The sequence below is a fragment of the Helianthus annuus genome, chromosome 6 (assembly GCF_002127325.2).
Source record: "Helianthus annuus cultivar XRQ/B chromosome 6, HanXRQr2.0-SUNRISE, whole genome shotgun sequence".
Classification (NCBI taxonomy): domain Eukaryota; kingdom Viridiplantae; phylum Streptophyta; class Magnoliopsida; order Asterales; family Asteraceae; genus Helianthus; species Helianthus annuus.
In genome coordinates this window covers 24,351,765-24,377,967 of record NC_035438.2, presented here as the reverse complement: position 1 = coordinate 24,377,967, position 26,203 = coordinate 24,351,765, and the positions used below count along the sequence as shown (strand labels likewise).

The following is a 26,203-nucleotide window of genomic DNA, read 5'->3' as shown; positions in this document are numbered from 1 at the left end:
TTTGCCTTCAAATCCTGGTACATTTTGTCAGCACCAGGATGAACGGAATATCGGGAACTGTGGGCTTCCTAAAGGATAACGTCACGAAGACCTCCATACACAGGAACCCATATCCTTCCATTCAATCTCAGAATTTCGTCTTTGCCATAAGATAACTGCTCTTCAGTTACCCCTAGCTTTTCGTTTGGATAGTTAGCTTCTAACACAGCTTCTTTCTGTGCAGCTAACAATCGTTCATTAAGACCGTTCTTGATTTCAATGCTCTTGGCATTGATCCTTATTGGTTTCACTCTTTCTTTTCTGCTCAAGGCATCTGCGACTACGTTGGCCTTGCCTGGATGGTATCTTATTTCACAGTCATAGTCGTCAGAGTTTCCATCCAACGTCGCTGCCTCATATTCAGATCCTTCTGATTGAACAGATGCTGAAGGCTCTTGTGATCAGAATAGATCACAAATTTAATGCCACAAAGGTAATGCCTCCAAAGCTTTAGTGCAAATATAACGGCACCCAACTCCAAGTCATGGGTGGTGTAGTTCTTTTCGTGCACTTTCAATTGTCGTGAAGCATAGGCAATCACCTTGCCCCTCTGCATAAGCACACAACCCATACCGGTGTGCGATGCATCACAATATACGACAAATTCTTCCGTTCCTTCTGGCAATGTCAACACTGGAGCATTGCTCAGCTTTTGCTTGAGGATGTCGAAAGCTTCTTGCTATTTAGGGCCCCAATTAAACTTTATATTCTTTCTAGTTAAGGAAGTTAGGGGTGCAGCAATTCTTGAGAAGTTTTCGATGAAGCGTCTGTAGTATCCTGCTAGACCTAGGAAACTGCGAATCTCCGTAGGTGTCTTCGGCTCCTGCCAATTCATGACGGCTTCAACCTTGGCAGGATCCACCTGGATACCACGCTCGCTGACTACATGTCCAAGGAATTGGACTTCTCGTAGCCAAAATTCACATTTAGAGAATTTGGCATAAAGCTTTTCTTGATGAAGCAATTTAAGAATACATCGAAGATGTTTCTCGTGGTCAGCTTGACTTTTTGAATAGATGAGGATGTCATCTATGAAGACAATGACAAATTTATCCAAATAAGGTTTACATACGCGATTCATGAGATCCATGAATGCGGCAGGTGCATTAGTGAGCCCAAAAGGCATCATTAGGAACTCGAAATGACCATAACGAGTTCTAAACGCAGTTTTGTGCACATCTTCGTCCTTGACCTTCAATTGATGGTACCCTGACCTTAGGTCAATCTTGGAAAAGTAGCTCTCTCCTTGCAACTGATCGAACAGTTCGTCGATCCTGGGCAAAGGATACCTATTCTTGATTGTAACTTTATTCAGCTCACGATAATCGATGCATAGACGCATCGAACCATCTTTCTTCTTGACGAACAGGATTGGTGCTCCCCAAGGAGATGAACTTGGTCTAACAAAACCCTTGGCCAGCAGATCATCTAGCTGCGTCCTCAATTCTTTCATTTCCGTGGGTGCCAATCTATAAGGTGCTCTCGCAATAGGCGCGGCTCCTGGAATGATGTCGATACTGAATTCCACTTGCCTGTCTGGTGGCAAACCAGGCAGTTCTTCTGGGAAAACTTCAGGATAATCAGAGATGATTGGAATGTCTTCAATCTTGGGTTTCTCTTCCCCAATAGTCACCTGAGCCATATAAATGACACATCCTTTCTTCAAACATCTGGATGCCTTTAGCATAGATACTTGTGCAGGTAATCCATGTCGAGTATCTCCCTGAATGGTAAGTGGTTCTCCAGACGGAGTCTTGATTACCACTTGTTTCTTGTTGCACACAATTTGGGCTTGGTTATGCGATAACCAATCCATACCCAACACTACATCGAAACCAGCGAGTTTAAAGGGTAATAGGGATAAAGGAAATGAGTGATTCCTAATGGATATAACACATCCATCTAAAACAGTCGAGACTGTTCCCATAGTCCCATCAGCTAGTTCTACTTCATATTTCACATTCAAGTTTTTAACAGGCAATCTTAATAACTCGCAGAACTTATCATCCACAAAGGATTTATCTGCTCCAGAATCAAATAACACTCTTGCGAATACATCATTGATAAGAAACGTACCGGTTATGACGTTGTCGTTCTGGATAGCCTCTTTAACATCCATCTGAAAGACCCTCGCATTGGTCTTTTTCCCTTCTTCAGCCTTCTTCACTATCTTCGGGCAGTTAGTCTTGATGTGCCCTTTCTCGTTGCAACTATAGCAAGTTGCATCCTTGAGTTTCTTGCACTCAAGAGTCCTATGCTCAGAGGACTTGCATATCCCACAGGCCTTAGGCTGTGATTTCTTTTCAAATCTGCACTTTCCGAAGTGGTGCTTCTGACAAACCTTGCACAAGGGCTTATCGCCCGACTGTCGGTCATTCTTCTTGTTCTCTGACCCTTTCTTGTGGTCACGATTCCCCCGGTGCTTCTTGTTAGACCTACGTGAATCATCATCTTCACGTTTCCTCTTCTCACTATCAGCATTTCTCAACGATCTCTGTCTCACTGCATCTAGTGTGAGAGACAGGGATATATCTGCCACGGATCTGAAGGTAGCAGGCCTAGAAGCCTTCACGCTAGCTTTTATCTCTGGGGCCAAACCCCCAATAAAACGCGCGATCCGTTTGGGTTCCGGTGTCACAAGGTACGGAACCAATCTCGACAGAGTGTTGAAACTTGTGAGATAAGCCTGGCAATCCAGGTTCTTCATGACCAACGATAAGAAGTCAGACTCTATCTTCTCAACCTCGTGCTGAGGGCAGTAGTTTTCCTTGATGAGAGAAATAAATTCCTCCCATGTCATGCTATAAAAAACAGCCTTCCCAGAGGCTTGAACCAAAGATCTCCACCACGCTAGGGCTTCCCCTTAAACGACTGGGATACAAACTTCACCACGTCTCTCTCAGCACAACCACTGATGTCCACAACAGTGTCCATTTCGTCTAACCAGGTCATACAATCCACCGCGCCCTTCTCTTTAGTAAAATCTCTGGGCTTGCAGCAGACAAAGTACTTATACGTGCAACCCTTGGCGCGAGGTGCGTCATCGACCACTTTCTTCTTAGGGTGGACGCTATTCTCATTGGATGAGGGTGGTTTGCTGTGAGATTTAGAGTGGGTTTTTGGCTTTGAGTGTGGTGTAGATAAGGTCCTGCTTCGAGACTCGCTGTACTCTTCGTATTGACGATCTAAGGCCGTCTTCACAGACAACGCTGTGAATTTGGGCGTTATCATTGTCATCCTCCTTTGATTGACTATTAACTCCACTTGGGTCAGCCATTGCAACTTGAATCTGCTACAAAAGATAATGACAAAGTTTTATTTAGGAGTTTATTATGGAATTGTCTTTTATGGCAATTCATTAACCATGGTAAACATAGACCATATTTGGTTAACTTGTTACTCACTTTTGTTTAGGATTTGAATATAACTTATCCTAATTACAAATAATATTGTTAGTGGCACATAAGCCTAGTCACAAGGACGTTTTTATATTATCAGCCAGGATTTCAGAGAATCAAGGCATGAAGGTTTGAACCGTAGTCCTTTTACCTTTTCTGACAGGGAGTCATAGACTACAGCTGCCTTTTGTTTTATATGACAATAAGTATGGCCCGTAGGCACTACATCACTAATGGATGTTTTAACCCAATGATTTATAACTCATAAATTTTGGTTTTTGGAATCCTTGATGGATTCGTATATAAGAATGACGCGTGTGATTTTAACGAATCACATCTGCCAAGGATGTTAACATGTTTACAGAGGTTAACTGGAATCTGAATCTTTTAATTAAGTCTTACCATCTTGGCCGGGTCTTATAATGACACCAGGCTAGGTTTCACTATTAAGATTCTTTATTTAGGCAGATTAATTTAAAAAGGAATGATTTTGTATAAGAATGTATATAATAACAGAATGAAATTTATAACATATATTCCATTAATCATAATAATGATTACACACTGCCCTAAATGGGACTTTTAAATAAATAAATACCTACGCAGAGGTTTACAGAAAACAAGTCCACGCAGGGACCAAATACATAGATAGATGTCCACACAGGGACTAAAAGATAAGTCCACGTAGGGACTGAAATGCAATTGTCCACGCAGGGACTAAACACGATAAACGTCTACGCAGGGACTAAAATACTTAAGACAAATGTCCTCGCAGGGACTTGATTGTAATAGTAAATACTATAGTACATAAAGAGACTAATGATCTCATTTCTTCCTCCCTTTTAGTAAGTTTGTTAGGCCCTTGAGGAATCCACGATTACTTTTACGTTCTTGCTCAAAGTCTCGTTCCACTCGGTTTAGACGGTGGAGGATTTCTTCTTGCTCCGGTGGAGAAAAACGTGGCTGCTGCGACGGTTGCTGAACCGGAGGTCTAGGAGGTGTTGGATACCCATGAGCTGCGTATCCTAATCCCCAAGGATTTCCATAAGGTCCTTCGGTATAGAGAGCGTTGTAATTAGCCGCTACCACGTATGGGTCGGCATCATAATTATAGTGAGTGTGAGTCGGCTGCTCAAACGGGTTGTACGCGGTGGAACCGGCGTACGCTGGTATCGGGTTATCATACCCAAATGGTGGCGGAGGTGGTGCAACTGGTGCAGAATTCACCTCTGCAGGGTGGTTCGAAGGTTCACCCAATTGTGGTTCTTCAGGCACTGGCGGAAAGTGACTCGCACTCGAGTGGCGAGGGGTGCTAAAGTGGAATTCCCCTCCTCGGGTGGACATCCGTGCGCCTGATCTCCTACGCCTTGGCGGATCTGGAGGTGCTTGATGAACTGGTGGCGGTGGACGCGGTGGCGTAACTGCCACAAAACGCGAATCCTCGGAAGGATCCTGTTGCTGTTGCTTCTGGTGAGATGATGAATGGTGAGAGGGTGTAAAGTACCACTCGCACTGGTTAAACCTCGCCTGATAACTGTCGGGACCCTGATAGGGTGTTCCATGAAAGGATGACCCATCAGAGATCTCGATAGGATGGTTGGGAGTACCTCTTGCAGGTTCTATGGGGTCCGTGTCCTCGTCCATATCTACCGCATTATCTTCGGAGAAGTGATCCTCTGGTCCTAAAGGGTTATAACCTATTGGTTCTTGGACATAATCAGCCGGGTTAAATCGGCCTTGAAAGAAAGGAGTAGGATCGCCATAGGAACGGTGCGAAGCAGATCACTAGAGAGGTATAAACGAAGGTTGAGGGTTACTGGGCTCGTTCTCCGAATTTGGTCCAAAAGAGTGACGATATGAAGGTGTCGAACTGTGTGAGGTAGACCGTCTTTGTAACACCCCGAAAATATTAATGTTACATTTTAAACTAAATACTAGTAGTAAGTTAAGATAAAAGACTAGGAAAGGTAACCTAGTTAGTAGAAATCTTAGCATAATATGACAAAGTATAATTAAAAACCCTTGTTCTATAGCCCATGTATAATTGAGGGACCAAAATTGTCAATTCTGGAACTTAAATTATTATTAGTAAAAATAACACACCAAACACACACCTAAGTGTGTGTTTGATCGATCAGAACGCAGGAAACAAAGGGGATTTCCCCTCAAACCCTAATGTTCACAAAATCCATCAATTGAAGGTTCAAATCGAGTCCGAATTGAAATCTGAATATAGATTTGTGATCACCTTGACTAAGGGATCGTAAGGTATGCAAAATTTCATGATTTGGTTCTACCTTAGATTTTAGATAAAATCATGAGGTTCAAATCTGAGCATGCATGATGTTTGTTTTAATTGAAATAATGTATAGGGATGAACCCTAGTAGATTTCTTGTTGAAATTTGGTTTAATTCTTGTAAAGTTCATGATCACCATTAGAGGTGATAGGTGGGTTTTTGTAGAAAAGTATGAGACATTAGGATTTTGATGTATCCTAGAGTAATTCAAGCTTTATGAACAAGATTCAGAAATTATTGATGTAAAAATTTAGCGAAATTGCTTAAATTGATGTTTGCCATGGCTAAATCATGAATGTTAAACTTAGTTACAAATTGTAAGAAATTATGCACACAAGATGCTTGATAAAATGCCTAAAAGACATTGATCGACACAAATATGGTGTTGGTAAAGTAACAAGCTTAATCATGAGCCGAATGGTTCTAATGATAATTGGCTTGTATGTTTTAGGCAACACGAGTGAGGCGTCGGGAAGTCAAGCCGGTGCGGACGCTCGCCAAAAGGGAAAGCTCTAAGGTACGTGGTTAACGCTACTATAATGTTGATGATCTAGTTTTCATTTTAATGGTTTACTAGTTATGAACAATAGAGAGTCGTGATGGTTTGGTTGCTTGAAATGAGGGACCTCATAATGGCAAACCAAAATGAGCTAATAGGGGTGGGTACAAACCGGGTAACGGAAGTACCTCATCCGTAGTCCATAAACCCGTGTGTCGGGTAATGGGAAGAATATTATTTGTCACGCAAACCGGTAATGGGAGCGTGTGGGTTGAAGTAAGGGATCCTAAACGGATCATAATTGCTGTAAAGGAATACCCCGTGCTGTGCTTTGATGTCCTTAAAGTGCAGGAATTGGATAAACGGGTCAAAACAGCAAACAGGAAGGATATGCAGAGACTACCGTAAATTACGGTACCACCGTAATTTACGGTGGAGAGTAAACCTTTACGGTGGTTCTCTACTGATTTACGGTAGAACCATAAACGTCCAGCTCTCACCGTAAATTACGGTGACCACCGTAATTTACGGTGGAGTCCAGCTAAGAATGTCAAGTTTTGTATAATTTCATATTTTGAATCCGATTTAAACGTACACTTAATTATGTGAAATTTGAGGGATTCTAACCTTGATATTTTGTTAAATTTCCAGCTTTAAAGTAAGTCAATCAAATGGATGGTGATCAACGCAAGGCTTCTGAACCGAACACAATCAAGAAGTTGTTCTTCACTTTTGTCTTAGATGTTCGCTAGTGATAATTTTGTAATGAAAGGAATACTTATGTATCCGTTTTGTGTTGTGGTGGTTTTCAAACACTTATGTTCTAAACTAGAATTAAAATTTGTGTTTGTGTTTTAAATGATTATGATCCTTCTTATTTAGTCGGTATAAATATTGGGCATTTTAATTAGAGTGTTACAAGTTGGTATTCAGAGCTAAGGTTAAAGAGAATTGTGTTCGGTTCAAGGCTTGATCAACATCCGGTAAGAATTTATTTAAAGCAAATTAAATATAAAAAGATTAAAAAGGGTAATGATTTGTTGTGTATGGGAGGAGTATAGTGATATACTCGAACCCGGGAAGTACACTTAGTATAAATGATAAGGAAAAGTTACATACTTGGCCGAATAATGAGTACGAAGTCTCATGTAAAGGCATGAGAGCGATTGAACAAGATTATTTATTGAATCATTTTAACATTTCAGTAAGAAGATGTCGGGAGGTGCTAGTGACAATGTTCTATCCCTCACTACCGACGAGTTGAAAGAGAAGATTGCCGAGGAAGTTGGAAGGGCCATCGAAGTTAGCCTACCAAGATTTGTGGAAAGAATGCAAAACACCTTACTTTCGACTATGGAGGAAAGAATTGGTGAATTAAGAGAAGACCTTACCAGTGATAGAGGCAAGGCTAAGGAAAAGAAAGGTTGTTCTTACAACAAGTTTATGGCGTGCAAGCCCCCGATTTTCAATGGAGAGGTAGATCCAATTGCTTGTCAAAGGTGGATAAGCGATATTGAAGGTGTTTTCGAACGCACGCATAGTGATGAAAGTGACTTCCTGGCGTATGGAACTGGCCAACTTAGAGGCCAAGCCAAGGATTGGTGGGACAACCTCAGAAACGAAAGGGGTGTTGAAACAATAAGGGCAATGGCTTGGGAAGATTTCAAAGTACCATTCCTCAAACATCATAGCCCCAAGGCAGTGATAAATAAGATAAAGGAGGAATTTATGCAATTGAGGCAAAAGGGTGAAACCGTTGATAAAATTACGGGGATGTTCATGGATAAGCTCAAGTTTTGTGATGACTTGGTCAAAACTGAAGAACAAAAAATTTATTATTATCACACCATGCTTAGGGCTGAATATAGGGAGTTCATGACCCCCTCACATTATGAAAGCCTCACCGATATAATCAATGCGGCGCGGGAACGCGAGATTGAACTAAAAAGGCAAGTTGAAAGAGGTGAGAGGAGGGCCTTGGATGAAAACCCGAGTCCCGCAAAGAAGCCAAAGGTAGCTGAATCTTCGAAGAAGGGAAGTGCAAAAGGAGGTTCTCCGAGTTGCAAAACATGTGGACGCACTCATAAGGGTGAATGCTACTTCAAGAATAAACCTTGTGTGGCATGTGGCAAGATAGGGCATGGGGTTGCAAATTGCCCAGACAAAGTAACAGTGTGCTATAAATGTTACCAACCGGGTCATAAAAAGTCAGAATGTCCGGAATTGGTGGGAAAGAAAGAGAGCGCTGACTCTAGGGAGGAAACCCCAAAAGCTAAGGCAAGATTGTTCCAAATCACTGCTGCTGAAGCAAAAATGGAACCCGACGTGGTTACAGGTATATTTACTGTAAATTCGATCCCCGCACGTGTTTTATTTGATACAGGTGCGAATAAGTCTTTTGTTTCACATAGATTTATTCAAAACCCCATGTTTACATTAACGAAATTACCTATGCCAATGGAAGTAGAAGTAGGTAATAACAAAAGTTTTCTTGTTTGTGATGTATGTCGGGAATGCAAATTGAATATCGATGGCGAGGAATACTCCATTGATTTAATACCCATGTCCATGGGTGAATTTCAAGTGGTCGTCGGAATGGATTGGCTATCCCGCTACCATGCTAAGGTGATAGGCTTACGTAAGGAGATACACCTAACGTCTCCGAGCGGAAGGCGTGTCATCATCTATGGGGAGAAGGCTTGTAATCCTATGATATGCTCGATGATAGAAGCCCGCAAGTTTATACTACACGGGTGTAAGGCATATTTAACTTATATACGTGACGTCGAAAAAGAAACGCCAAGAATCGAAGACGTACCTGTGGTGCGTGAATTTAAAGATGTCTTTCCCGAAGATCTTCCGGGAATGCCACCAGAGCGTGAAATAGAGTTCGGGATTGAACTGACCCCGGGTGCTAAACCGGTTGCTAAAGCACCGTATAGATTGGCACCTTCGGAACTGCAAGAGTTAATGTCTCAGTTGCAAGATTTACTTGAGAAGGGATTCATCCGGCCTAGCGTGTCTCCTTGGGGAGCTCCTGTGCTATTTGTAAAGAAGAAGGACGGGAGCATGCGGATGTGTATTGATTACCGGGAGTTAAACAAACTCACGGTAAAGAATCGATACCCACTTCCGAGAATCGACGACTTATTCGATCAATTACAAGGCGCTAGCTGGTTTTCAAAAATCGATTTGAGATCGGGTTACCACCAACTAAGGGTAAAGGATAGCGATGTACCAAAAACGGCATTCCGAACACGATATGGACATTTCGAGTTTCTCGTAATGTCTTTCGGATTAACGAATGCGCCCGCGGCCTTCATGGATCTCATGAACCGGGTTTGCAAACCGATGCTCGATAGATCGGTGATTGTTTTTATAGACGACATCCTCGTTTATTCAAGAAACGAGGCGGAGCACGCTAACCATCTACGGGAAGTATTGGAGGTATTAAGGCAGGAAAGATTATATGCTAAATTCTCAAAATGCGCCTTCTGGTTACGAGAGGTGCAATTCCTAGGGCACGTCATAAGTGCCGAGGGAATATTGGTGGATCCGTCGAAGGTGGAAGCGGTGTCAAAATGGAGCCCTCCAAAGAATCCATCCGAAATTAGAAGTTTCTTGGGGTTGGCAGGTTACTATCGGAGGTTCATTCAGGATTTCTCCAAAATCGCAACGCCATTGACCAAATTGACCCGCAAGAATGAGAAGTTCGTCTGGGGAAGCGATCAAAAAAAGGCATTTCAGACATTAAAGGAAAAATTAACCTGTGCACCGGTGTTGACTTTACCGGATGGTACGGAGGATATGGTAGTGTACTCGGATGCATCGCACCTAGGCCTTGGGTGCGTGCTAATGCAAAGGGGAAGGGTGATCGCCTATGCCTCTAGGCAACTTAAGCCGCATGAAACAAAGTACCCAACTCATGATCTTGAGTTGGCAGCCGTGGTCTTTGCCTTGAAAATCTGGAGGCATTACTTGTATGGTGTGAAAAGTACTATTTTCACTGACCATAAGAGTTTGAAGTACTTCTTCGATCAAAAGGAGCTAAACATGAGGCAGAGACGCTGGTTAGAAGTGGTGAAAGACTACGACTGCGAGATCCATTACCACCCCGGAAAGGCTAATGTGGTGGCGGGTGCCCTTAGCCGAAAGGACGAATGCGCTCCAATACGAGTACGGTCTATGCAGTTGGTAGTAACTTCAGGTTTGCTCGAGCGTATCCGAGAAGCCCAAACCGAAGCGTTAAAGAAAGAAAATTGGAAGAAAGAACGTATAAAAGGGATGGTAAAAGACCTTACGGAAGGAAGTAATGGGATGAAATGCCGGAATGATCGGATTTGGGTCCCGAACACATGTGGTGTTAAGAGTCTTCTGCTTGACGAGGCTCATAAGTCTCGCTATTCGATCCATCCCGGGGCAACTAAGATGTATAGGGACTTGAAGCAAAACTATTGGTGGCCGGGGATGAAAAGGGATGTGGCTAAATACGTGGAGAAGTGTTTGACTTGTTTACAAGTCAAAGCGGAGCATCAAAAACCCTACGGCAAGTTGCAACCATTAGATATTCCGGTTTGGAAGTGGGAACAAATTACAATGGACCTGCTAACCAAGCTGCCCAGAACTAGCCGTGGTTTCGATGCCATTTGGGTAGTTGTGGATAGACTAACCAAAAGTGCCCATTTCATCCCTATCCGAGAAACTTATACGTCAGAGAAGATGTCAGAAGTGTACACAAATGAGATAATAGCACGCCACGGAGTGCCGGTATCCATCGTGTCCGATAGGGATACCCGGTTCACTTCAAATTTTTGGTGCGATTTCCAAAAACAAATGGGAACTAAATTGTTTATTAGCACCGCGTACCATCCTCAAACGGATGGTCAAAGTGAAAGAACAATACAAACATTGGGGGATATGTTACGGGCGTGCATAATTGACTTCGGGGGTAGTTGGGATGTTCACCTACCGTTGGTTGAATTCTCATATAATAACAGTTACCACGCAAGCATTGGTATGGCTCCGTATGAAATGCTATACGGAAGGAAGTGTCGAACTCCGGTATGTTGGGGTGAGGTTGGCCCGCGTGAACTTGAACATAAGGATATAGTCGGACTAACGGATCAAAAGATCGACATAGTCCGAGCTCACCTAAGGGCGGCTCAAAATCGACAGAAGGCGTATGCGGACAAACGGAGAAAACCGATTGAGTTCCAAGTTGGTGATAAGGTGATGTTGAAGGTATCACCGTGGAAAGGAATAATCCGGTTTAGAAAAAGGGGAAAGTTAAGCCCAAGGTTTATCGGGCCCTTCAGAATCATCGAGCGAGTCGGTAGGGTGGCTTACCGTCTCGAATTGCCCGCAGAGTTGAGTGGGATACATAGCACGTTCCATGTATCACATCTCCGGAAATGTCTAGCTGACGAAACCGCGTATATTCACTATGACGACATCGAGGTAGATAATAGTCTCAACTACGCGGTGAGACCAATTGCGATTCTAGACCGTAAGGTGAAAAGCTTAAGGAACAAGATGGTCTATCAAGTAAAGGTCAAATGGGAACACCGAAAAGGATCAGACACCACTTGGGAGTCTGAAGAGGAAATGAAACGACTATACCCTACACTTTTCGGTACGTATAAGAAACTTCTGTCATATACATAAACAGGTTTCGGGGACGAAACCCTCTTTAAAGGGGGTGGACTTGTAACACCCCGAAAATATTAATGTTACATTTTAAACTAAATACTAGTAGTAAGTTAAGATAAAAGACTAGGAAAGATAACCTAGTTAGTAGAAATCTTAGCATAATATGACAAAGTATAATTAAAAACCCTTGTTCTATAGCCCATGTATAATTGAGGGACCAAAATTGTCAATTCTGGAACTTAAATTATTATTAGTAAAAATAACACACCAAACACACACCTAAGTGTGTGTTTGATCGATCAGAACGCAGGAAACAAAGGGGATTTCCCCTCAAACCCTAATGTTCACAAAATCCATCAATTGAAGGTTCAAATCGAGTCCGAATTGAAATCTGAATATAGATTTGTGATCACCTTGACTAAGGGATCGTAAGGTATGCAAAATTTCATGATTTGGTTCTACCTTAGATTTTAGATAAAATCATGAGGTTCAAATCTGAGCATGCATGATGTTTGTTTTAATTGAAATAATGTATAGGGATGAACCCTAGTAGATTTCTTGTTGAAATTTGGTTTAATTCTTGTAAAGTTCATGATCACCATTAGAGGTGATAGGTGGGTTTTTGTAGAAAAGTATGAGACATTAGGATTTTGATGTATCCTAGAGTAATTCAAGCTTTATGAACAAGATTCAGAAATTATTGATGTAAAAATTTAGCGAAATTGCTTAAATTGATGTTTGCCATGGCTAAATCATGAATGTTAAACTTAGTTACAAATTGTAAGAAATTATGCACACAAGATGCTTGATAAAATGCCTAAAAGACATTGATCGACACAAATATGGTGTTGGTAAAGTAACAAGCTTAATCATGAGCCGAATGGTTCTAATGATAATTGGCTTGTATGTTTTAGGCAACACGAGTGAGGCGTCGGGAAGTCAAGCCGGTGCGGACGCTCGCCAAAAGGGAAAGCTCTAAGGTACGTGGTTAACGCTACTATAATGTTGATGATCTAGTTTTCATTTTAATGGTTTACTAGTTATGAACAATAGAGAGTCGTGATGGTTTGGTTGCTTGAAATGAGGGACCTCATAATGGCAAACCAAAATGAGCTAATAGGGGTGGGTACAAACCGGGTAACGGAAGTACCTCATCCGTAGTCCATAAACCCGTGTGTCGGGTAATGGGAAGAATATTATTTGTCACGCAAACCGGTAATGGGAGCGTGTGGGTTGAAGTAAGGGATCCTAAACGGATCATAATTGCTGTAAAGGAATACCCCGTGCTGTGCTTTGATGTCCTTAAAGTGCAGGAATTGGATAAACGGGTCAAAACAGCAAACAGGAAGGATATGCAGAGACTACCGTAAATTACGGTACCACCGTAATTTACGGTGGAGAGTAAACCTTTACGGTGGTTCTCTACTGATTTACGGTAGAACCATAAACGTCCAGCTCTCACCGTAAATTACGGTGACCACCGTAATTTACGGTGGAGTCCAGCTAAGAATGTCAAGTTTTGTATAATTTCATATTTTGAATCCGATTTAAACGTACACTTAATTATGTGAAATTTGAGGGATTCTAACCTTGATATTTTGTTAAATTTCCAGCTTTAAAGTAAGTCAATCAAATGGATGGTGATCAACGCAAGGCTTCTGAACCGAACACAATCAAGAAGTTGTTCTTCACTTTTGTCTTAGATGTTCGCTAGTGATAATTTTGTAATGAAAGGAATACTTATGTATCCGTTTTGTGTTGTGGTGGTTTTCAAACACTTATGTTCTAAACTAGAATTAAAATTTGTGTTTGTGTTTTAAATGATTATGATCCTTCTTATTTAGTCGGTATAAATATTGGGCATTTTAATTAGAGTGTTACAAGTTGGTATTCAGAGCTAAGGTTAAAGAGAATTGTGTTCGGTTCAAGGCTTGATCAACATCCGGTAAGAATTTATTTAAAGCAAATTAAATATAAAAAGATTAAAAAGGGTAATGATTTGTTGTGTATGGGAGGAGTATAGTGATATACTCGAACCCGGGAAGTACACTTAGTATAAATGATAAGGCAAAGTTACATACTTGGCCGAATAATGAGTACGAAGTCTCATGTAAAGGCATGAGAGCGATTGAACAAGATTATTTATTGAATCATTTTAACATTTCAGTAAGAAGATGTCGGGAGGTGCTAGTGACAATGTTCTATCCCTCACTACCGACGAGTTGAAAGAGAAGATTGCCGAGGAAGTTGGAAGGGCCATCGAAGTTAGCCTACCAAGATTTGTGGAAAGAATGCAAAACACCTTACTTTCGACTATGGAGGAAAGAATTGGTGAATTAAGAGAAGACCTTACCAGTGATAGAGGCAAGGCTAAGGAAAAGAAAGGTTGTTCTTACAACAAGTTTATGGCGTGCAAGCCCCCGATTTTCAATGGAGAGGTAGATCCAATTGCTTGTCAAAGGTGGATAAGCGATATTGAAGGTGTTTTCGAACGCACGCATAGTGATGAAAGTGACTTCCTGGCGTATGGAACTGGCCAACTTAGAGGCCAAGCCAAGGATTGGTGGGACAACCTCAGAAACGAAAGGGGTGTTGAAACAATAAGGGCAATGGCTTGGGAAGATTTCAAAGTACCATTCCTCAAACATCATAGCCCCAAGGCAGTGATAAATAAGATAAAGGAGGAATTTATGCAATTGAGGCAAAAGGGTGAAACCGTTGATAAAATTACGGGGATGTTCATGGATAAGCTCAAGTTTTGTGATGACTTGGTCAAAACTGAAGAACAAAAAATTTATTATTATCACACCATGCTTAGGGCTGAATATAGGGAGTTCATGACCCCCTCACATTATGAAAGCCTCACCGATATAATCAATGCGGCGCGGGAACGCGAGATTGAACTAAAAAGGCAAGTTGAAAGAGGTGAGAGGAGGGCCTTGGATGAAAACCCGAGTCCCGCAAAGAAGCCAAAGGTAGCTGAATCTTCGAAGAAGGGAAGTGCAAAAGGAGGTTCTCCGAGTTGCAAAACATGTGGACGCACTCATAAGGGTGAATGCTACTTCAAGAATAAACCTTGTGTGGCATGTGGCAAGATAGGGCATGGGGTTGCAAATTGCCCAGACAAAGTAACAGTGTGCTATAAATGTTACCAACCGGGTCATAAAAAGTCAGAATGTCCGGAATTGGTGGGAAAGAAAGAGAGCGCTGACTCTAGGGAGGAAACCCCAAAAGCTAAGGCAAGATTGTTCCAAATCACTGCTGCTGAAGCAAAAATGGAACCCGACGTGGTTACAGGTATATTTACTGTAAATTCGATCCCCGCACGTGTTTTATTTGATACAGGTGCGAATAAGTCTTTTGTTTCACATAGATTTATTCAAAACCCCATGTTTACATTAACGAAATTACCTATGCCAATGGAAGTAGAAGTAGGTAATAACAAAAGTTTTCTTGTTTGTGATGTATGTCGGGAATGCAAATTGAATATCGATGGCGAGGAATACTCCATTGATTTAATACCCATGTCCATGGGTGAATTTCAAGTGGTCGTCGGAATGGATTGGCTATCCCGCTACCATGCTAAGGTGATAGGCTTACGTAAGGAGATACACCTAACGTCTCCGAGCGGAAGGCGTGTCATCATCTATGGGGAGAAGGCTTGTAATCCTATGATATGCTCGATGATAGAAGCCCGCAAGTTTATACTACACGGGTGTAAGGCATATTTAACTTATATACGTGACGTCGAAAAAGAAACGCCAAGAATCGAAGACGTACCTGTGGTGCGTGAATTTAAAGATGTCTTTCCCGAAGATCTTCCGGGAATGCCACCAGAGCGTGAAATAGAGTTCGGGATTGAACTGACCCCGGGTGCTAAACCGGTTGCTAAAGCACCGTATAGATTGGCACCTTCGGAACTGCAAGAGTTAATGTCTCAGTTGCAAGATTTACTTGAGAAGGGATTCATCCGGCCTAGCGTGTCTCCTTGGGGAGCTCCCGTGCTATTTGTAAAGAAGAAGGACGGGAGCATGCGGATGTGTATTGATTACCGGGAGTTAAACAAACTCACGGTAAAGAATCGATACCCACTTCCGAGAATCGACGACTTATTCGATCAATTACAAGGCGCTAGCTGGTTTTCAAAAATCGATTTGAGATCGGGTTACCACCAACTAAGGGTAAAGGATAGCGATGTACCAAAAACGGCATTCCGAACACGATATGGACATTTCGAGTTTCTCGTAATGTCTTTCGGATTAACGAATGCGCCCGCGGCCTTCATGGATCTCATGAACCGGGTTTGCAAACCGATGCTCGATAGATCGGTGATTGTTTTTATAGACGACATCCTCGTTTATTCAAGAAACGAGGCGGAGCACGCTAACCATCTACGGGAAGTATTGGAGGTATTAAGGCAGGAAAGATTATATGCTAAATTCTCAAAATGCGCCTTCTGGTTACGAGAGGTGCAATTCCTAGGGCACGTCATAAGTGCCGAGGGAATATTGGTGGATCCGTCGAAGGTGGAAGCGGTGTCAAAATGGAGCCCTCCAAAGAATCCATCCGAAATTAGAAGTTTCTTGGGGTTGGCAGGTTACTATCGGAGGTTCATTCAGGATTTCTCCAAAATCGCAACGCCATTGACCAAATTGACCCGCAAGAATGAGAAGTTCGTCTGGGGAAGCGATCAAAAAAAGGCATTTCAGACATTAAAGGAAAAATTAACCTGTGCACCGGTGTTGACTTTACCGGATGGTACGGAGGATATGGTAGTGTACTCGGATGCATCGCACCTAGGCCTTGGGTGCGTGCTAATGCAAAGGGGAAGGGTGATCGCCTATGCCTCTAGGCAACTTAAGCCGCATGAAACAAAGTACCCAACTCATGATCTTGAGTTGGCAGCCGTGGTCTTTGCCTTGAAAATCTGGAGGCATTACTTGTATGGTGTGAAAAGTACTATTTTCACTGACCATAAGAGTTTGAAGTACTTCTTCGATCAAAAGGAGCTAAACATGAGGCAGAGACGCTGGTTAGAAGTGGTGAAAGACTACGACTGCGAGATCCATTACCACCCCGGAAAGGCTAATGTGGTGGCGGGTGCCCTTAGCCGAAAGGACGAATGCGCTCCAATACGAGTACGGTCTATGCAGTTGGTAGTAACTTCAGGTTTGCTCGAGCGTATCCGAGAAGCCCAAACCGAAGCGTTAAAGAAAGAAAATTGGAAGAAAGAACGTATAAAAGGGATGGTAAAAGACCTTACGGAAGGAAGTAATGGGATGAAATGCCGGAATGATCGGATTTGGGTCCCGAACACATGTGGTGTTAAGAGTCTTCTGCTTGACGAGGCTCATAAGTCTCGCTATTCGATCCATCCCGGGGCAACTAAGATGTATAGGGACTTGAAGCAAAACTATTGGTGGCCGGGGATGAAAAGGGATGTGGCTAAATACGTGGAGAAGTGTTTGACTTGTTTACAAGTCAAAGCGGAGCATCAAAAACCCTACGGCAAGTTGCAACCATTAGATATTCCGGTTTGGAAGTGGGAACAAATTACAATGGACCTGCTAACCAAGCTGCCCAGAACTAGCCGTGGTTTCGATGCCATTTGGGTAGTTGTGGATAGACTAACCAAAAGTGCCCATTTCATCCCTATCCGAGAAACTTATACGTCAGAGAAGATGTCAGAAGTGTACACAAATGAGATAATAGCACGCCACGGAGTGCCGGTATCCATCGTGTCCGATAGGGATACCCGGTTCACTTCAAATTTTTGGTGCGATTTCCAAAAACAAATGGGAACTAAATTGTTTATTAGCACCGCGTACCATCCTCAAACGGATGGTCAAAGTGAAAGAACAATACAAACATTGGGGGATATGTTACGGGCGTGCATAATTGACTTCGGGGGTAGTTGGGATGTTCACCTACCGTTGGTTGAATTCTCATATAATAACAGTTACCACGCAAGCATTGGTATGGCTCCGTATGAAATGCTATACGGAAGGAAGTGTCGAACTCCGGTATGTTGGGGTAAGGTTGGCCCGCGTGAACTTGAACATAAGGATATAGTCGGACTAACGGATCAAAAGATCGACATAGTCCGAGCTCACCTAAGGGCGGCTCAAAATCGACAGAAGGCGTATGCGGACAAACGGAGAAAACCGATTGAGTTCCAAGTTGGTGATAAGGTGATGTTGAAGGTATCACCGTGGAAAGGAATAATCCGGTTTAGAAAAAGGGGAAAGTTAAGCCCAAGGTTTATCGGGCCCTTCAGAATCATCGAGCGAGTCGGTAGGGTGGCTTACCGTCTCGAATTGCCCGCAGAGTTGAGTGGGATACATAGCACGTTCCATGTATCACATCTCCGGAAATGTCTAGCTGACGAAACCGCGTATATTCACTATGACGACATCGAGGTAGATAATAGTCTCAACTACGCGGTGAGACCAATTGCGATTCTAGACCGTAAGGTGAAAAGCTTAAGGAACAAGATGGTCTATCAAGTAAAGGTCAAATGGGAACACCGAAAAGGATCAGACACCACTTGGGAGTCTGAAGAGGAAATGAAACGACTATACCCTACACTTTTCGGTACGTATAAGAAACTTCTGTCATATACATAAACAGGTTTCGGGGACGAAACCCTCTTTAAGGGGGGTGGACTTGTAACACCCCGAAAATATTAATGTTACATTTTAAACTAAATACTAGTAGTAAGTTAAGATAAAAGACTAGGAAAGATAACCTAGTTAGTAGAAATCTTAGCATAATATGACAAAGTATAATTAAAAACCCTTGTTCTATAGCCCATGTATAATTGAGGGACCAAAATTGTCAATTCTGGAACTTAAATTATTATTAGTAAAAATAACACACCAAACACACACCTAAGTGTGTGTTTGATCGATCAGAACGCAGGAAACAAAGGGGATTTCCCCTCAAACCCTAATGTTCACAAAATCCATCAATTGAAGGTTCAAATCGAGTCCGAATTGAAATCTGAATATAGATTTGTGATCACCTTGACTAAGGGATCGTAAGGTATGCAAAATTTCATGATTTGGTTCTACCTTAGATTTTAGATAAAATCATGAGGTTCAAATCTGAGCATGCATGATGTTTGTTTTAATTGAAATAATGTATAGGGATGAACCCTAGTAGATTTCTTGTTGAAATTTGGTTTAATTCTTGTAAAGTTCATGATCACCATTAGAGGTGATAGGTGGGTTTTTGTAGAAAAGTATGAGACATTAGGATTTTGATGTATCCTAGAGTAATTCAAGCTTTATGAACAAGATTCAGAAATTATTGATGTAAAAATTTAGCGAAATTGCTTAAATTGATGTTTGCCATGGCTAAATCATGAATGTTAAACTTAGTTACAAATTGTAAGAAATTATGCACACAAGATGCTTGATAAAATGCCTAAAAGACATTGATCGACACAAATATGGTGTTGGTAAAGTAACAAGCTTAATCATGAGCCGAATGGTTCTAATGATAATTGGCTTGTATGTTTTAGGCAACACGAGTGAGGCGTCGGGAAGTCAAGCCGGTGCGGACGCTCGCCAAAAGGGAAAGCTCTAAGGTACGTGGTTAACGCTACTATAATGTTGATGATCTAGTTTTCATTTTAATGGTTTACTAGTTATGAACAATAGAGAGTCGTGATGGTTTGGTTGCTTGAAATGAGGGACCTCATAATGGCAAACCAAAATGAGCTAATAGGGGTGGGTACAAACCGGGTAACGGAAGTACCTCATCCGTAGTCCATAAACCCGTGTGTCGGGTAATGGGAAGAATATTATTTGTCACGCAAACCGGTAATGGGAGCGTGTGGGTTGAAGTAAGGGATCCTAAACGGATCATAATTGCTGTAAAGGAATACCCCGTGCTGTGCTTTGATGTCCTTAAAGTGCAGGAATTGGATAAACGGGTCAAAACAGCAAACAGGAAGGATATGCAGAGACTACCGTAAATTACGGTACCACCGTAATTTACGGTGGAGAGTAAACCTTTACGGTGGTTCTCTACTGATTTACGGTAGAACCATAAACGCCCAGCTCTCACCGTAAATTACGGTGACCACCGTAATTTACGGTGGAGTCCAGCTAAGAATGTCAAGTTTTGTATAATTTCATATTTTGAATCCGATTTAAACGTACACTTAATTATGTGAAATTTGAGGGATTCTAACCTTGATATTTTGTTAAATTTCCAGCTTTAAAGTAAGTCAATCAAATGGATGGTGATCAACGCAAGGCTTCTGAACCGAACACAATCAAGAAGTTGTTCTTCACTTTTGTCTTAGATGTTCGCTAGTGATAATTTTGTAATGAAAGGAATACTTATGTATCCGTTTTGTGTTGTGGTGGTTTTCAAACACTTATGTTCTAAACTAGAATTAAAATTTGTGTTTGTGTTTTAAATGATTATGATCCTTCTTATTTAGTCGGTATAAATATTGGGCATTTTAATTAGAGTGTTACAGTCTTGCAGGTTCAAAGAGGTTCCTTCTACGCCTCTGAGGTTCTTCACTCCTTGTACTCGAAGGAGCTCGCATGTTCGAAGGTCCGGCCTCGTGATCATTGTGAGTAGTGATCGGCCCTTTGCCTCTTCCTCCTCTTTTAATTGTTGGTGGCATAATTCCTGCTTTCAAAACTTTTAAATCAACAATATACAATAAAAGACAAATTGGAATAACAATTCGAATTTGTCCTATGTTCTTGTCTAGACTCAAGTATGTGCATTTGTGTCATTGAGATTAAACACATAAGGACAGTGTTTAATTCACTCAACGTTGGCTCTGATACCAACCTGTCACACCCCGATTTCCACGTGTATCACCGGTGGGCCCGGTGGGGGATTACCGTGACGTAGTTGGCAACAATATAGTCAAACCACACAATATATAAATGCACAGCGGAAGCATAAAGATAGATATATTCCAACCATTAAATGTAATATCCAAGTATCACAAATAGTTGAATATAATCCACAGGGGATCAAAATAAAAATATAAATATTGTTCAACAGATATGGCATCCCAAGCTTGCGAGACTCTAACGATGCTTAAGGAGTGGCCAGCCTATTTCGTACAGAACCTGCATTTAATCTTTTGGGGAAAATACGTCAGTTTACACTGGTAAATACATTCAACCGACACTTTGTAAAATGTTTAATAAAAATTGATTTGAATGCACAAGGCACAAACTCTTTATAACTTGGGATAATTTATCAATCAAATCTTGTAAAAGAATTACATGTTCACTATGCGTTCGGTCGCCCGGGTCGTGCCGGGTTTAAGGTTAATAGACACGCCACAAAGCATAAAGCCGTGGCGGGAAAACCAACGGTTATACCTTTATAATTATAGACACATTGTCGGGTGTACGCCTACACCCGCGTGTCGGGGTCGTGGCCATTTCGTAAAATGATGCTAAGGATATCCGGGACATGGTCATTAAGCTCCTAAAGGCGTAAAGCCAACAAAACCAATTTTTAAACGGGTCACATTGATAATACCCAACTACTAATGAGTTGGTGTCAATTGCCCGACCAAGCGGTATTTTAAATACCGTAACCCAAGCCCGTATAACGGAAAATAAGTTAAAAGTATTTACCTGAGCAAGTAATAATCCTTAATAAACAAATGCAAGTATCTTTTACGGGTCTCCTATTCTGGAACGAAGGTTTATAACAACCTATTAGAATCCTAACGGGTCTTTAATTTAGCCTTAGCTTAGACCGGTCAGTTTCAAAGGATATATACGGTTTAATCGCGTGAAAGGCGAAAATCGGGGATGGAATGTGGTTTGGACCCAACAAGTTTGAAGACTTGTTTTATATGGGTATAATAACCACACTCTGGATTTTGAGTATAAACGATAAGGTTTGACCCGTTTCGGCTAGTTTATGTAAACTAGTTACATAAACCGAACCGCGCGTGCAAAAGGCGTAACGGGTAACCGTAAGAGTCCTACACAGGTTTCCTGAGTTAATATGCTCTAAAGAGGTTGTGGTATCAGTAGGATACCTTCCATAATGCCCGTAACGAGTTTAAGTCCAACATACGCCCCGTAGGGGTATTTTGGCCATTTTAAAGATTATAAAAGAGGTTTCCGAGTTCTACAGGGAATCTGAGTTTCCCGAATAGTTTATAAAGTCCAAAATACTTTACTTATTATTTAAAATCAGTAGTAACTGGAATCGGGTCAAAAGACCATGTAGAACTCAAGTTATGTTCGAAAGGGTATATTCGGTATTTACCGAACCGATGCCATAACCGCAGGTTATGAGCAGGTTAAAAATTATTAAAAATCTTTAAAAATATCAAAATATTATATTACATCAGTGTGTAAAAGGTTTGGTGTCGAAATTCGGGTTTAGATAGGCTTTATGCTAATTGCGCCGTTTAATTACTAAAGTTTCCGTAATTGCGCTATTTAGCATAACTCCTATTCTAGACCTCGGATTGACGTGAAACTTTAGGGACATGCCTAGAAATCAGTAACTAAGGTTATTGTCCTTTCACATGTCCAAAATTCTCATTTTAAGGTAGAAAGGGCGTTATGGTCAACTTTTAGGCTTTTAACGGAAATGTGCTAAAGACTCGGACAAACAACGAACCGGTCACAGAGGGTTATACCATCATGTAACCTGGTCCTAAGAGAGTCCTAAGGCATATCTAAATCATACCATAACGGGTCAGAACTGAAGTCAAAGCAAAAGTCAAAGTTTTGCGACTTTCGGTTCCGAACCGGGTCAAAACAGTAAATGGTCGGATCAAACAAGCTTAGACTAGTTAATATACTTATTATCATGTTATATGAGTGTTAAAACAGGTTACACGCCATCTACATTACTGATTATGCATAAAATCGCAAAATAGCATCCTGTTGACTTTTTCTAAGCAAGTTTGACTCGACATTCGGACTAGTTAGAGTGGGAATCAGAGGGTGCCCTTTTAGGGGTTTAATGGCCACATGATTACCAACGTATAACTACCTTTACTTCGATGACCATTTGTGATTTACCGTTAAGTCAATCGTTAATTACGACGGATTGACTTTTAAGCTATAACTAAGCAAAAACTAAACCACAAAGGGTTAAACACACTTACTGAAGTCCTATGCACGAAATGTGAAGCTTAGAGAGAGGTCTTGAGCTCCAGAAATGTTCCCAAGTGCAGATGGAAGATGTGAGGAAAATGGTTGCAACTTAGTGGCTTTATATAGTGATCAAAACTCAATGGATTGTTGGCAAATAAGTCTATCCATGTTCCCTGATCACTAACATATGTCCCTATTGTCTAGGAGCCAATTAAGGGTCGTCCAAATATGAGGAAAATCGAATATAAGTCGGTTATTGCGTTTAAACAGCAAACAGCCCCGTTTTCAGTCGCTGGCACCCCCTTACGGACTGTAAGGGGGTGGCTTACGGTCCGTAAGCCTGCGATCAGAAGCAAAAAGATTTCGTTCTTTCAAGTTTCGAAAGGGCAACTGATGTGTAACGATTTTGGCCATGTTTTATCAATATGGGCCTCATACTTTTGGGTCTGAACAGTTATATACCCTACCACCTTGCCATGATTCCTTGTATCCCTTTGAAAGTGCCGAAAATGAAGGTTTACCGTGGAAATTCCCATAGGATCCTATCATGCAATGATTTTAATTATTGACAGCAATTACCGGACTGAAGGCACATTAGATGTTTAAGATATATATTAGGGTCTCGGGATTTATAAATGAGGTCGTTCAGAGGTATAAATTAACATGTCGACGTGTTTAAAACTCTTGCCATACATCTTTAACAAAAACCGGGTCTATGATGCTTTGTCGTAAGTGACACGTGTCGTTAATCTATTGGACACAAATTTTCGAGGTGTTACAACTCACAATAGTCCTCTCGTTCAGCCTTTCTTCTTGGGATTGAAGCATCCCCATAAGCTTCACTGGCTTGATAGTGGATAGATCCAGAGCGACTTCAATGGATGGGATCACATAATCAAATTTTGGTGATAGGCTTCGAAGGATCTTCTCAACAACCTTTTGATCGGACACTTCTTCTCCAAATGCTCTTTGTAGACTTACATTGGCAGTAACACGAGAGAAGTATTCCCCCACGACTTCATCATCCTTCATATTGAAATTTTCGAACTCTCGCCGGAGACTTTGAAGCTTAACTGCCTGGACTTGAGAATCACCCTGGAATTCCATACGAAGAGTTTCCCAGGTGTCCTTAGCAGATTCAGCAGCGGCAATACGGGAGAATAGTTGGTCATCAACACCACGCTGAATAATAGCCATTGCTTGAGCATCTTTCTTCTTAGCCTCGCGATGTTGATCATCTCCGTTACTTGTAGCAGTAATACCAAGATAAACAACATCCCACAATTCACATGATCGTAGGATAGTTTTCATTCTTAAGCTCCAATGTTCGTACCCCTCATCTTTGAATAGGGGAACGAATGGAGCAGAGATGTTTGTAGCAGATGATGAAGCAGCCATAGGTTTACAGTAGAGCCTAGCTCTGATACCAAAACTGTTGGTATAAAGCCTTGATTGAATACACACAAAAGATAGAGATTGCAGGAACTCTCGATATTTTATTGATGTGAAAATGTGATAATACGAGCAATACATGAAGAACTATAAATACTAGAAAAACAACGAGAAAATCTCAACAACTACTGACTACATCAGACTGCCAACGGCTTTATTGAAAATAACGAAATATGCATAATAATAGAAACATGCAGAGACTGAATCAAAACCAAGAGAGAGAGAGTTCCATGCACGTGATTTGAATCATTCTTTAACAACCTTACCATCACAAATTACAGATTATAATAACGTATAAATTAAAAGGTATAAAACATGTTTCAATTTAAAGTTTCGCTTTTGAATATCACCAACATAAAAGAAACTTAGAAAGCCTCAACTTCTTTCTCTTTATTTCATCAATGTGAGAAAACGAAAACAACAAAACGGAAAGATTAAAGGGGAACAAGCTTCTTTTGTTTGAGTTCTCATTGCATTTACCGCATTCAAATGGTTGATATTAAAATATTATATACGAAAACTACTAAAAATTAGTGAGATTTTCTCGTGTTACACGATGAAAAATCAGGACCGGACCTATAGTATAATTAACCTAGGATTGGACCTAGGGTCTCTAAAAACTGTAGGGCCTCTATTTAAAATAAAATTAATATACTAACTATAAATATTAGTGCAAACTTATTGTTTATGATTTGTTTAATTCCTTATACAGTACAAGCAAACCACTATGTGTTATAGTTGTGTTAGATTTTTGTTTGATTCCAAATTATCGTTTATAATAACCAAAGAAGAAAAAGGGCCTCAAAATTTCAATTTTGGCTTGGGCCTCCAAAAAGCTTGGAACGGCCCTGTGGAAAATGGATAGGTATTGGCTTGGTTTACTATGATATCGGCACTTGTTATAGCTACCGAAAAAGAAAACCCCAAAAAGTAAAGTCGTGATATGACCAAAAGTTTATCAACTCGTGTTTTTCATCGATCGAAAACTATAAAAACGAGTATCAATATCGGTTTCAATAATACGATGCTGATTTATTCGGTCGGAATCGATTTGGTTTCACGGTCCTGCCACTCGCCACAGCTTACGATACCAAAAAATAATGTATTTTAAATACAACTTCGTTTTCAAGAAAATTTAGACCGGAATGTCGAGAAAAATAACCAAACACAATTGCATGTTATTTTATTTTAATTTAATTCTAAAGTTAACAAATGAAATTTATTAAAAAGAAATCAAATTAATTGAAAATTAAATATAACCCTATCATAAATCATTAACAAAATTAATATCTATACAATTTAAATTTTGTTTTACAAAACTTTAAAGAATTAATATAACACGTGTTCATAGTATCTCTAAATTTTATTTGGTTTGTCATATCTTATTTTCTATCTCACTCACAAACACTTAGATCATTCATAGTAAAATATGTAGCATGGGGAACGGTGTGGATTTCTGGGTGATAGATTTTGATGCTTCATTAACGCTACCTACAATAGTGAGGCATTGTAGAATTTGAAGGAATGTGATTTCGGTAAGGTAAGACGATCGAACAACGATGTTCGTGACGTTACGAGAATGTGTGACATTAATTTAGTTACTTCAATCGGTTTATGGACTTTGAAAGATGTAATGGTCATTTTAAGTTTGAATAAAATATCGATTTCTCTCGAGCAAATGGATGAAGAGGGACATGATGTTAAATTCAGGAACGTGCAATTGACTGTTAAGTGAAATCTTGTCATGGCTCGAG

At 40.9% G+C, this 26,203-nt stretch overlaps 1 protein-coding gene and 3 long non-coding RNA genes across 4 annotated transcripts; 3 read left to right on the top strand and 1 right to left on the bottom strand.

Moving 5' to 3' along the window:
* The first annotated feature begins 5,589 nt into the window (after window positions 1-5,589).
* Window positions 5,590-7,102, top strand: LOC118479732. Its single transcript, XR_004860328.1, has 3 exons — window positions 5,590-5,705; window positions 6,187-6,252; window positions 6,886-7,102. It is a non-coding gene; the product is annotated as an uncharacterized LOC118479732 (long non-coding RNA).
* Window positions 7,103-12,200: 5,098 nt separating this feature from the next.
* On the top strand, window positions 12,201-13,713 carry LOC118479731. The gene is made up of 3 exons (XR_004860327.1): window positions 12,201-12,316; window positions 12,798-12,863; window positions 13,497-13,713. It is a non-coding gene; the product is annotated as an uncharacterized LOC118479731 (long non-coding RNA).
* Window positions 13,714-18,811: 5,098 nt separating this feature from the next.
* LOC118479730 lies at window positions 18,812-20,324 on the top strand. Its single transcript, XR_004860326.1, has 3 exons — window positions 18,812-18,927; window positions 19,409-19,474; window positions 20,108-20,324. It is a non-coding gene; the product is annotated as an uncharacterized LOC118479730 (long non-coding RNA).
* Window positions 20,325-23,747: 3,423 nt separating this feature from the next.
* LOC110944539 lies at window positions 23,748-24,395 on the bottom strand. Its single transcript, XM_022186200.1, has one exon. The coding sequence runs from the start codon at window positions 24,393-24,395 to the stop codon at window positions 23,748-23,750; it is 648 nt and encodes a 215-aa protein (XP_022041892.1).
* Window positions 24,396-26,203: the final 1,808 nt, after the last annotated feature.

What these genes read in the sequence shown, in the direction of transcription:
- LOC110944539 (XM_022186200.1), bottom strand. Translation starts at nt 24,395, where the DNA reads ATGGCTGCTTCATCATCTGCTACAAACATCTCTGCTCCATTCGTTCCC.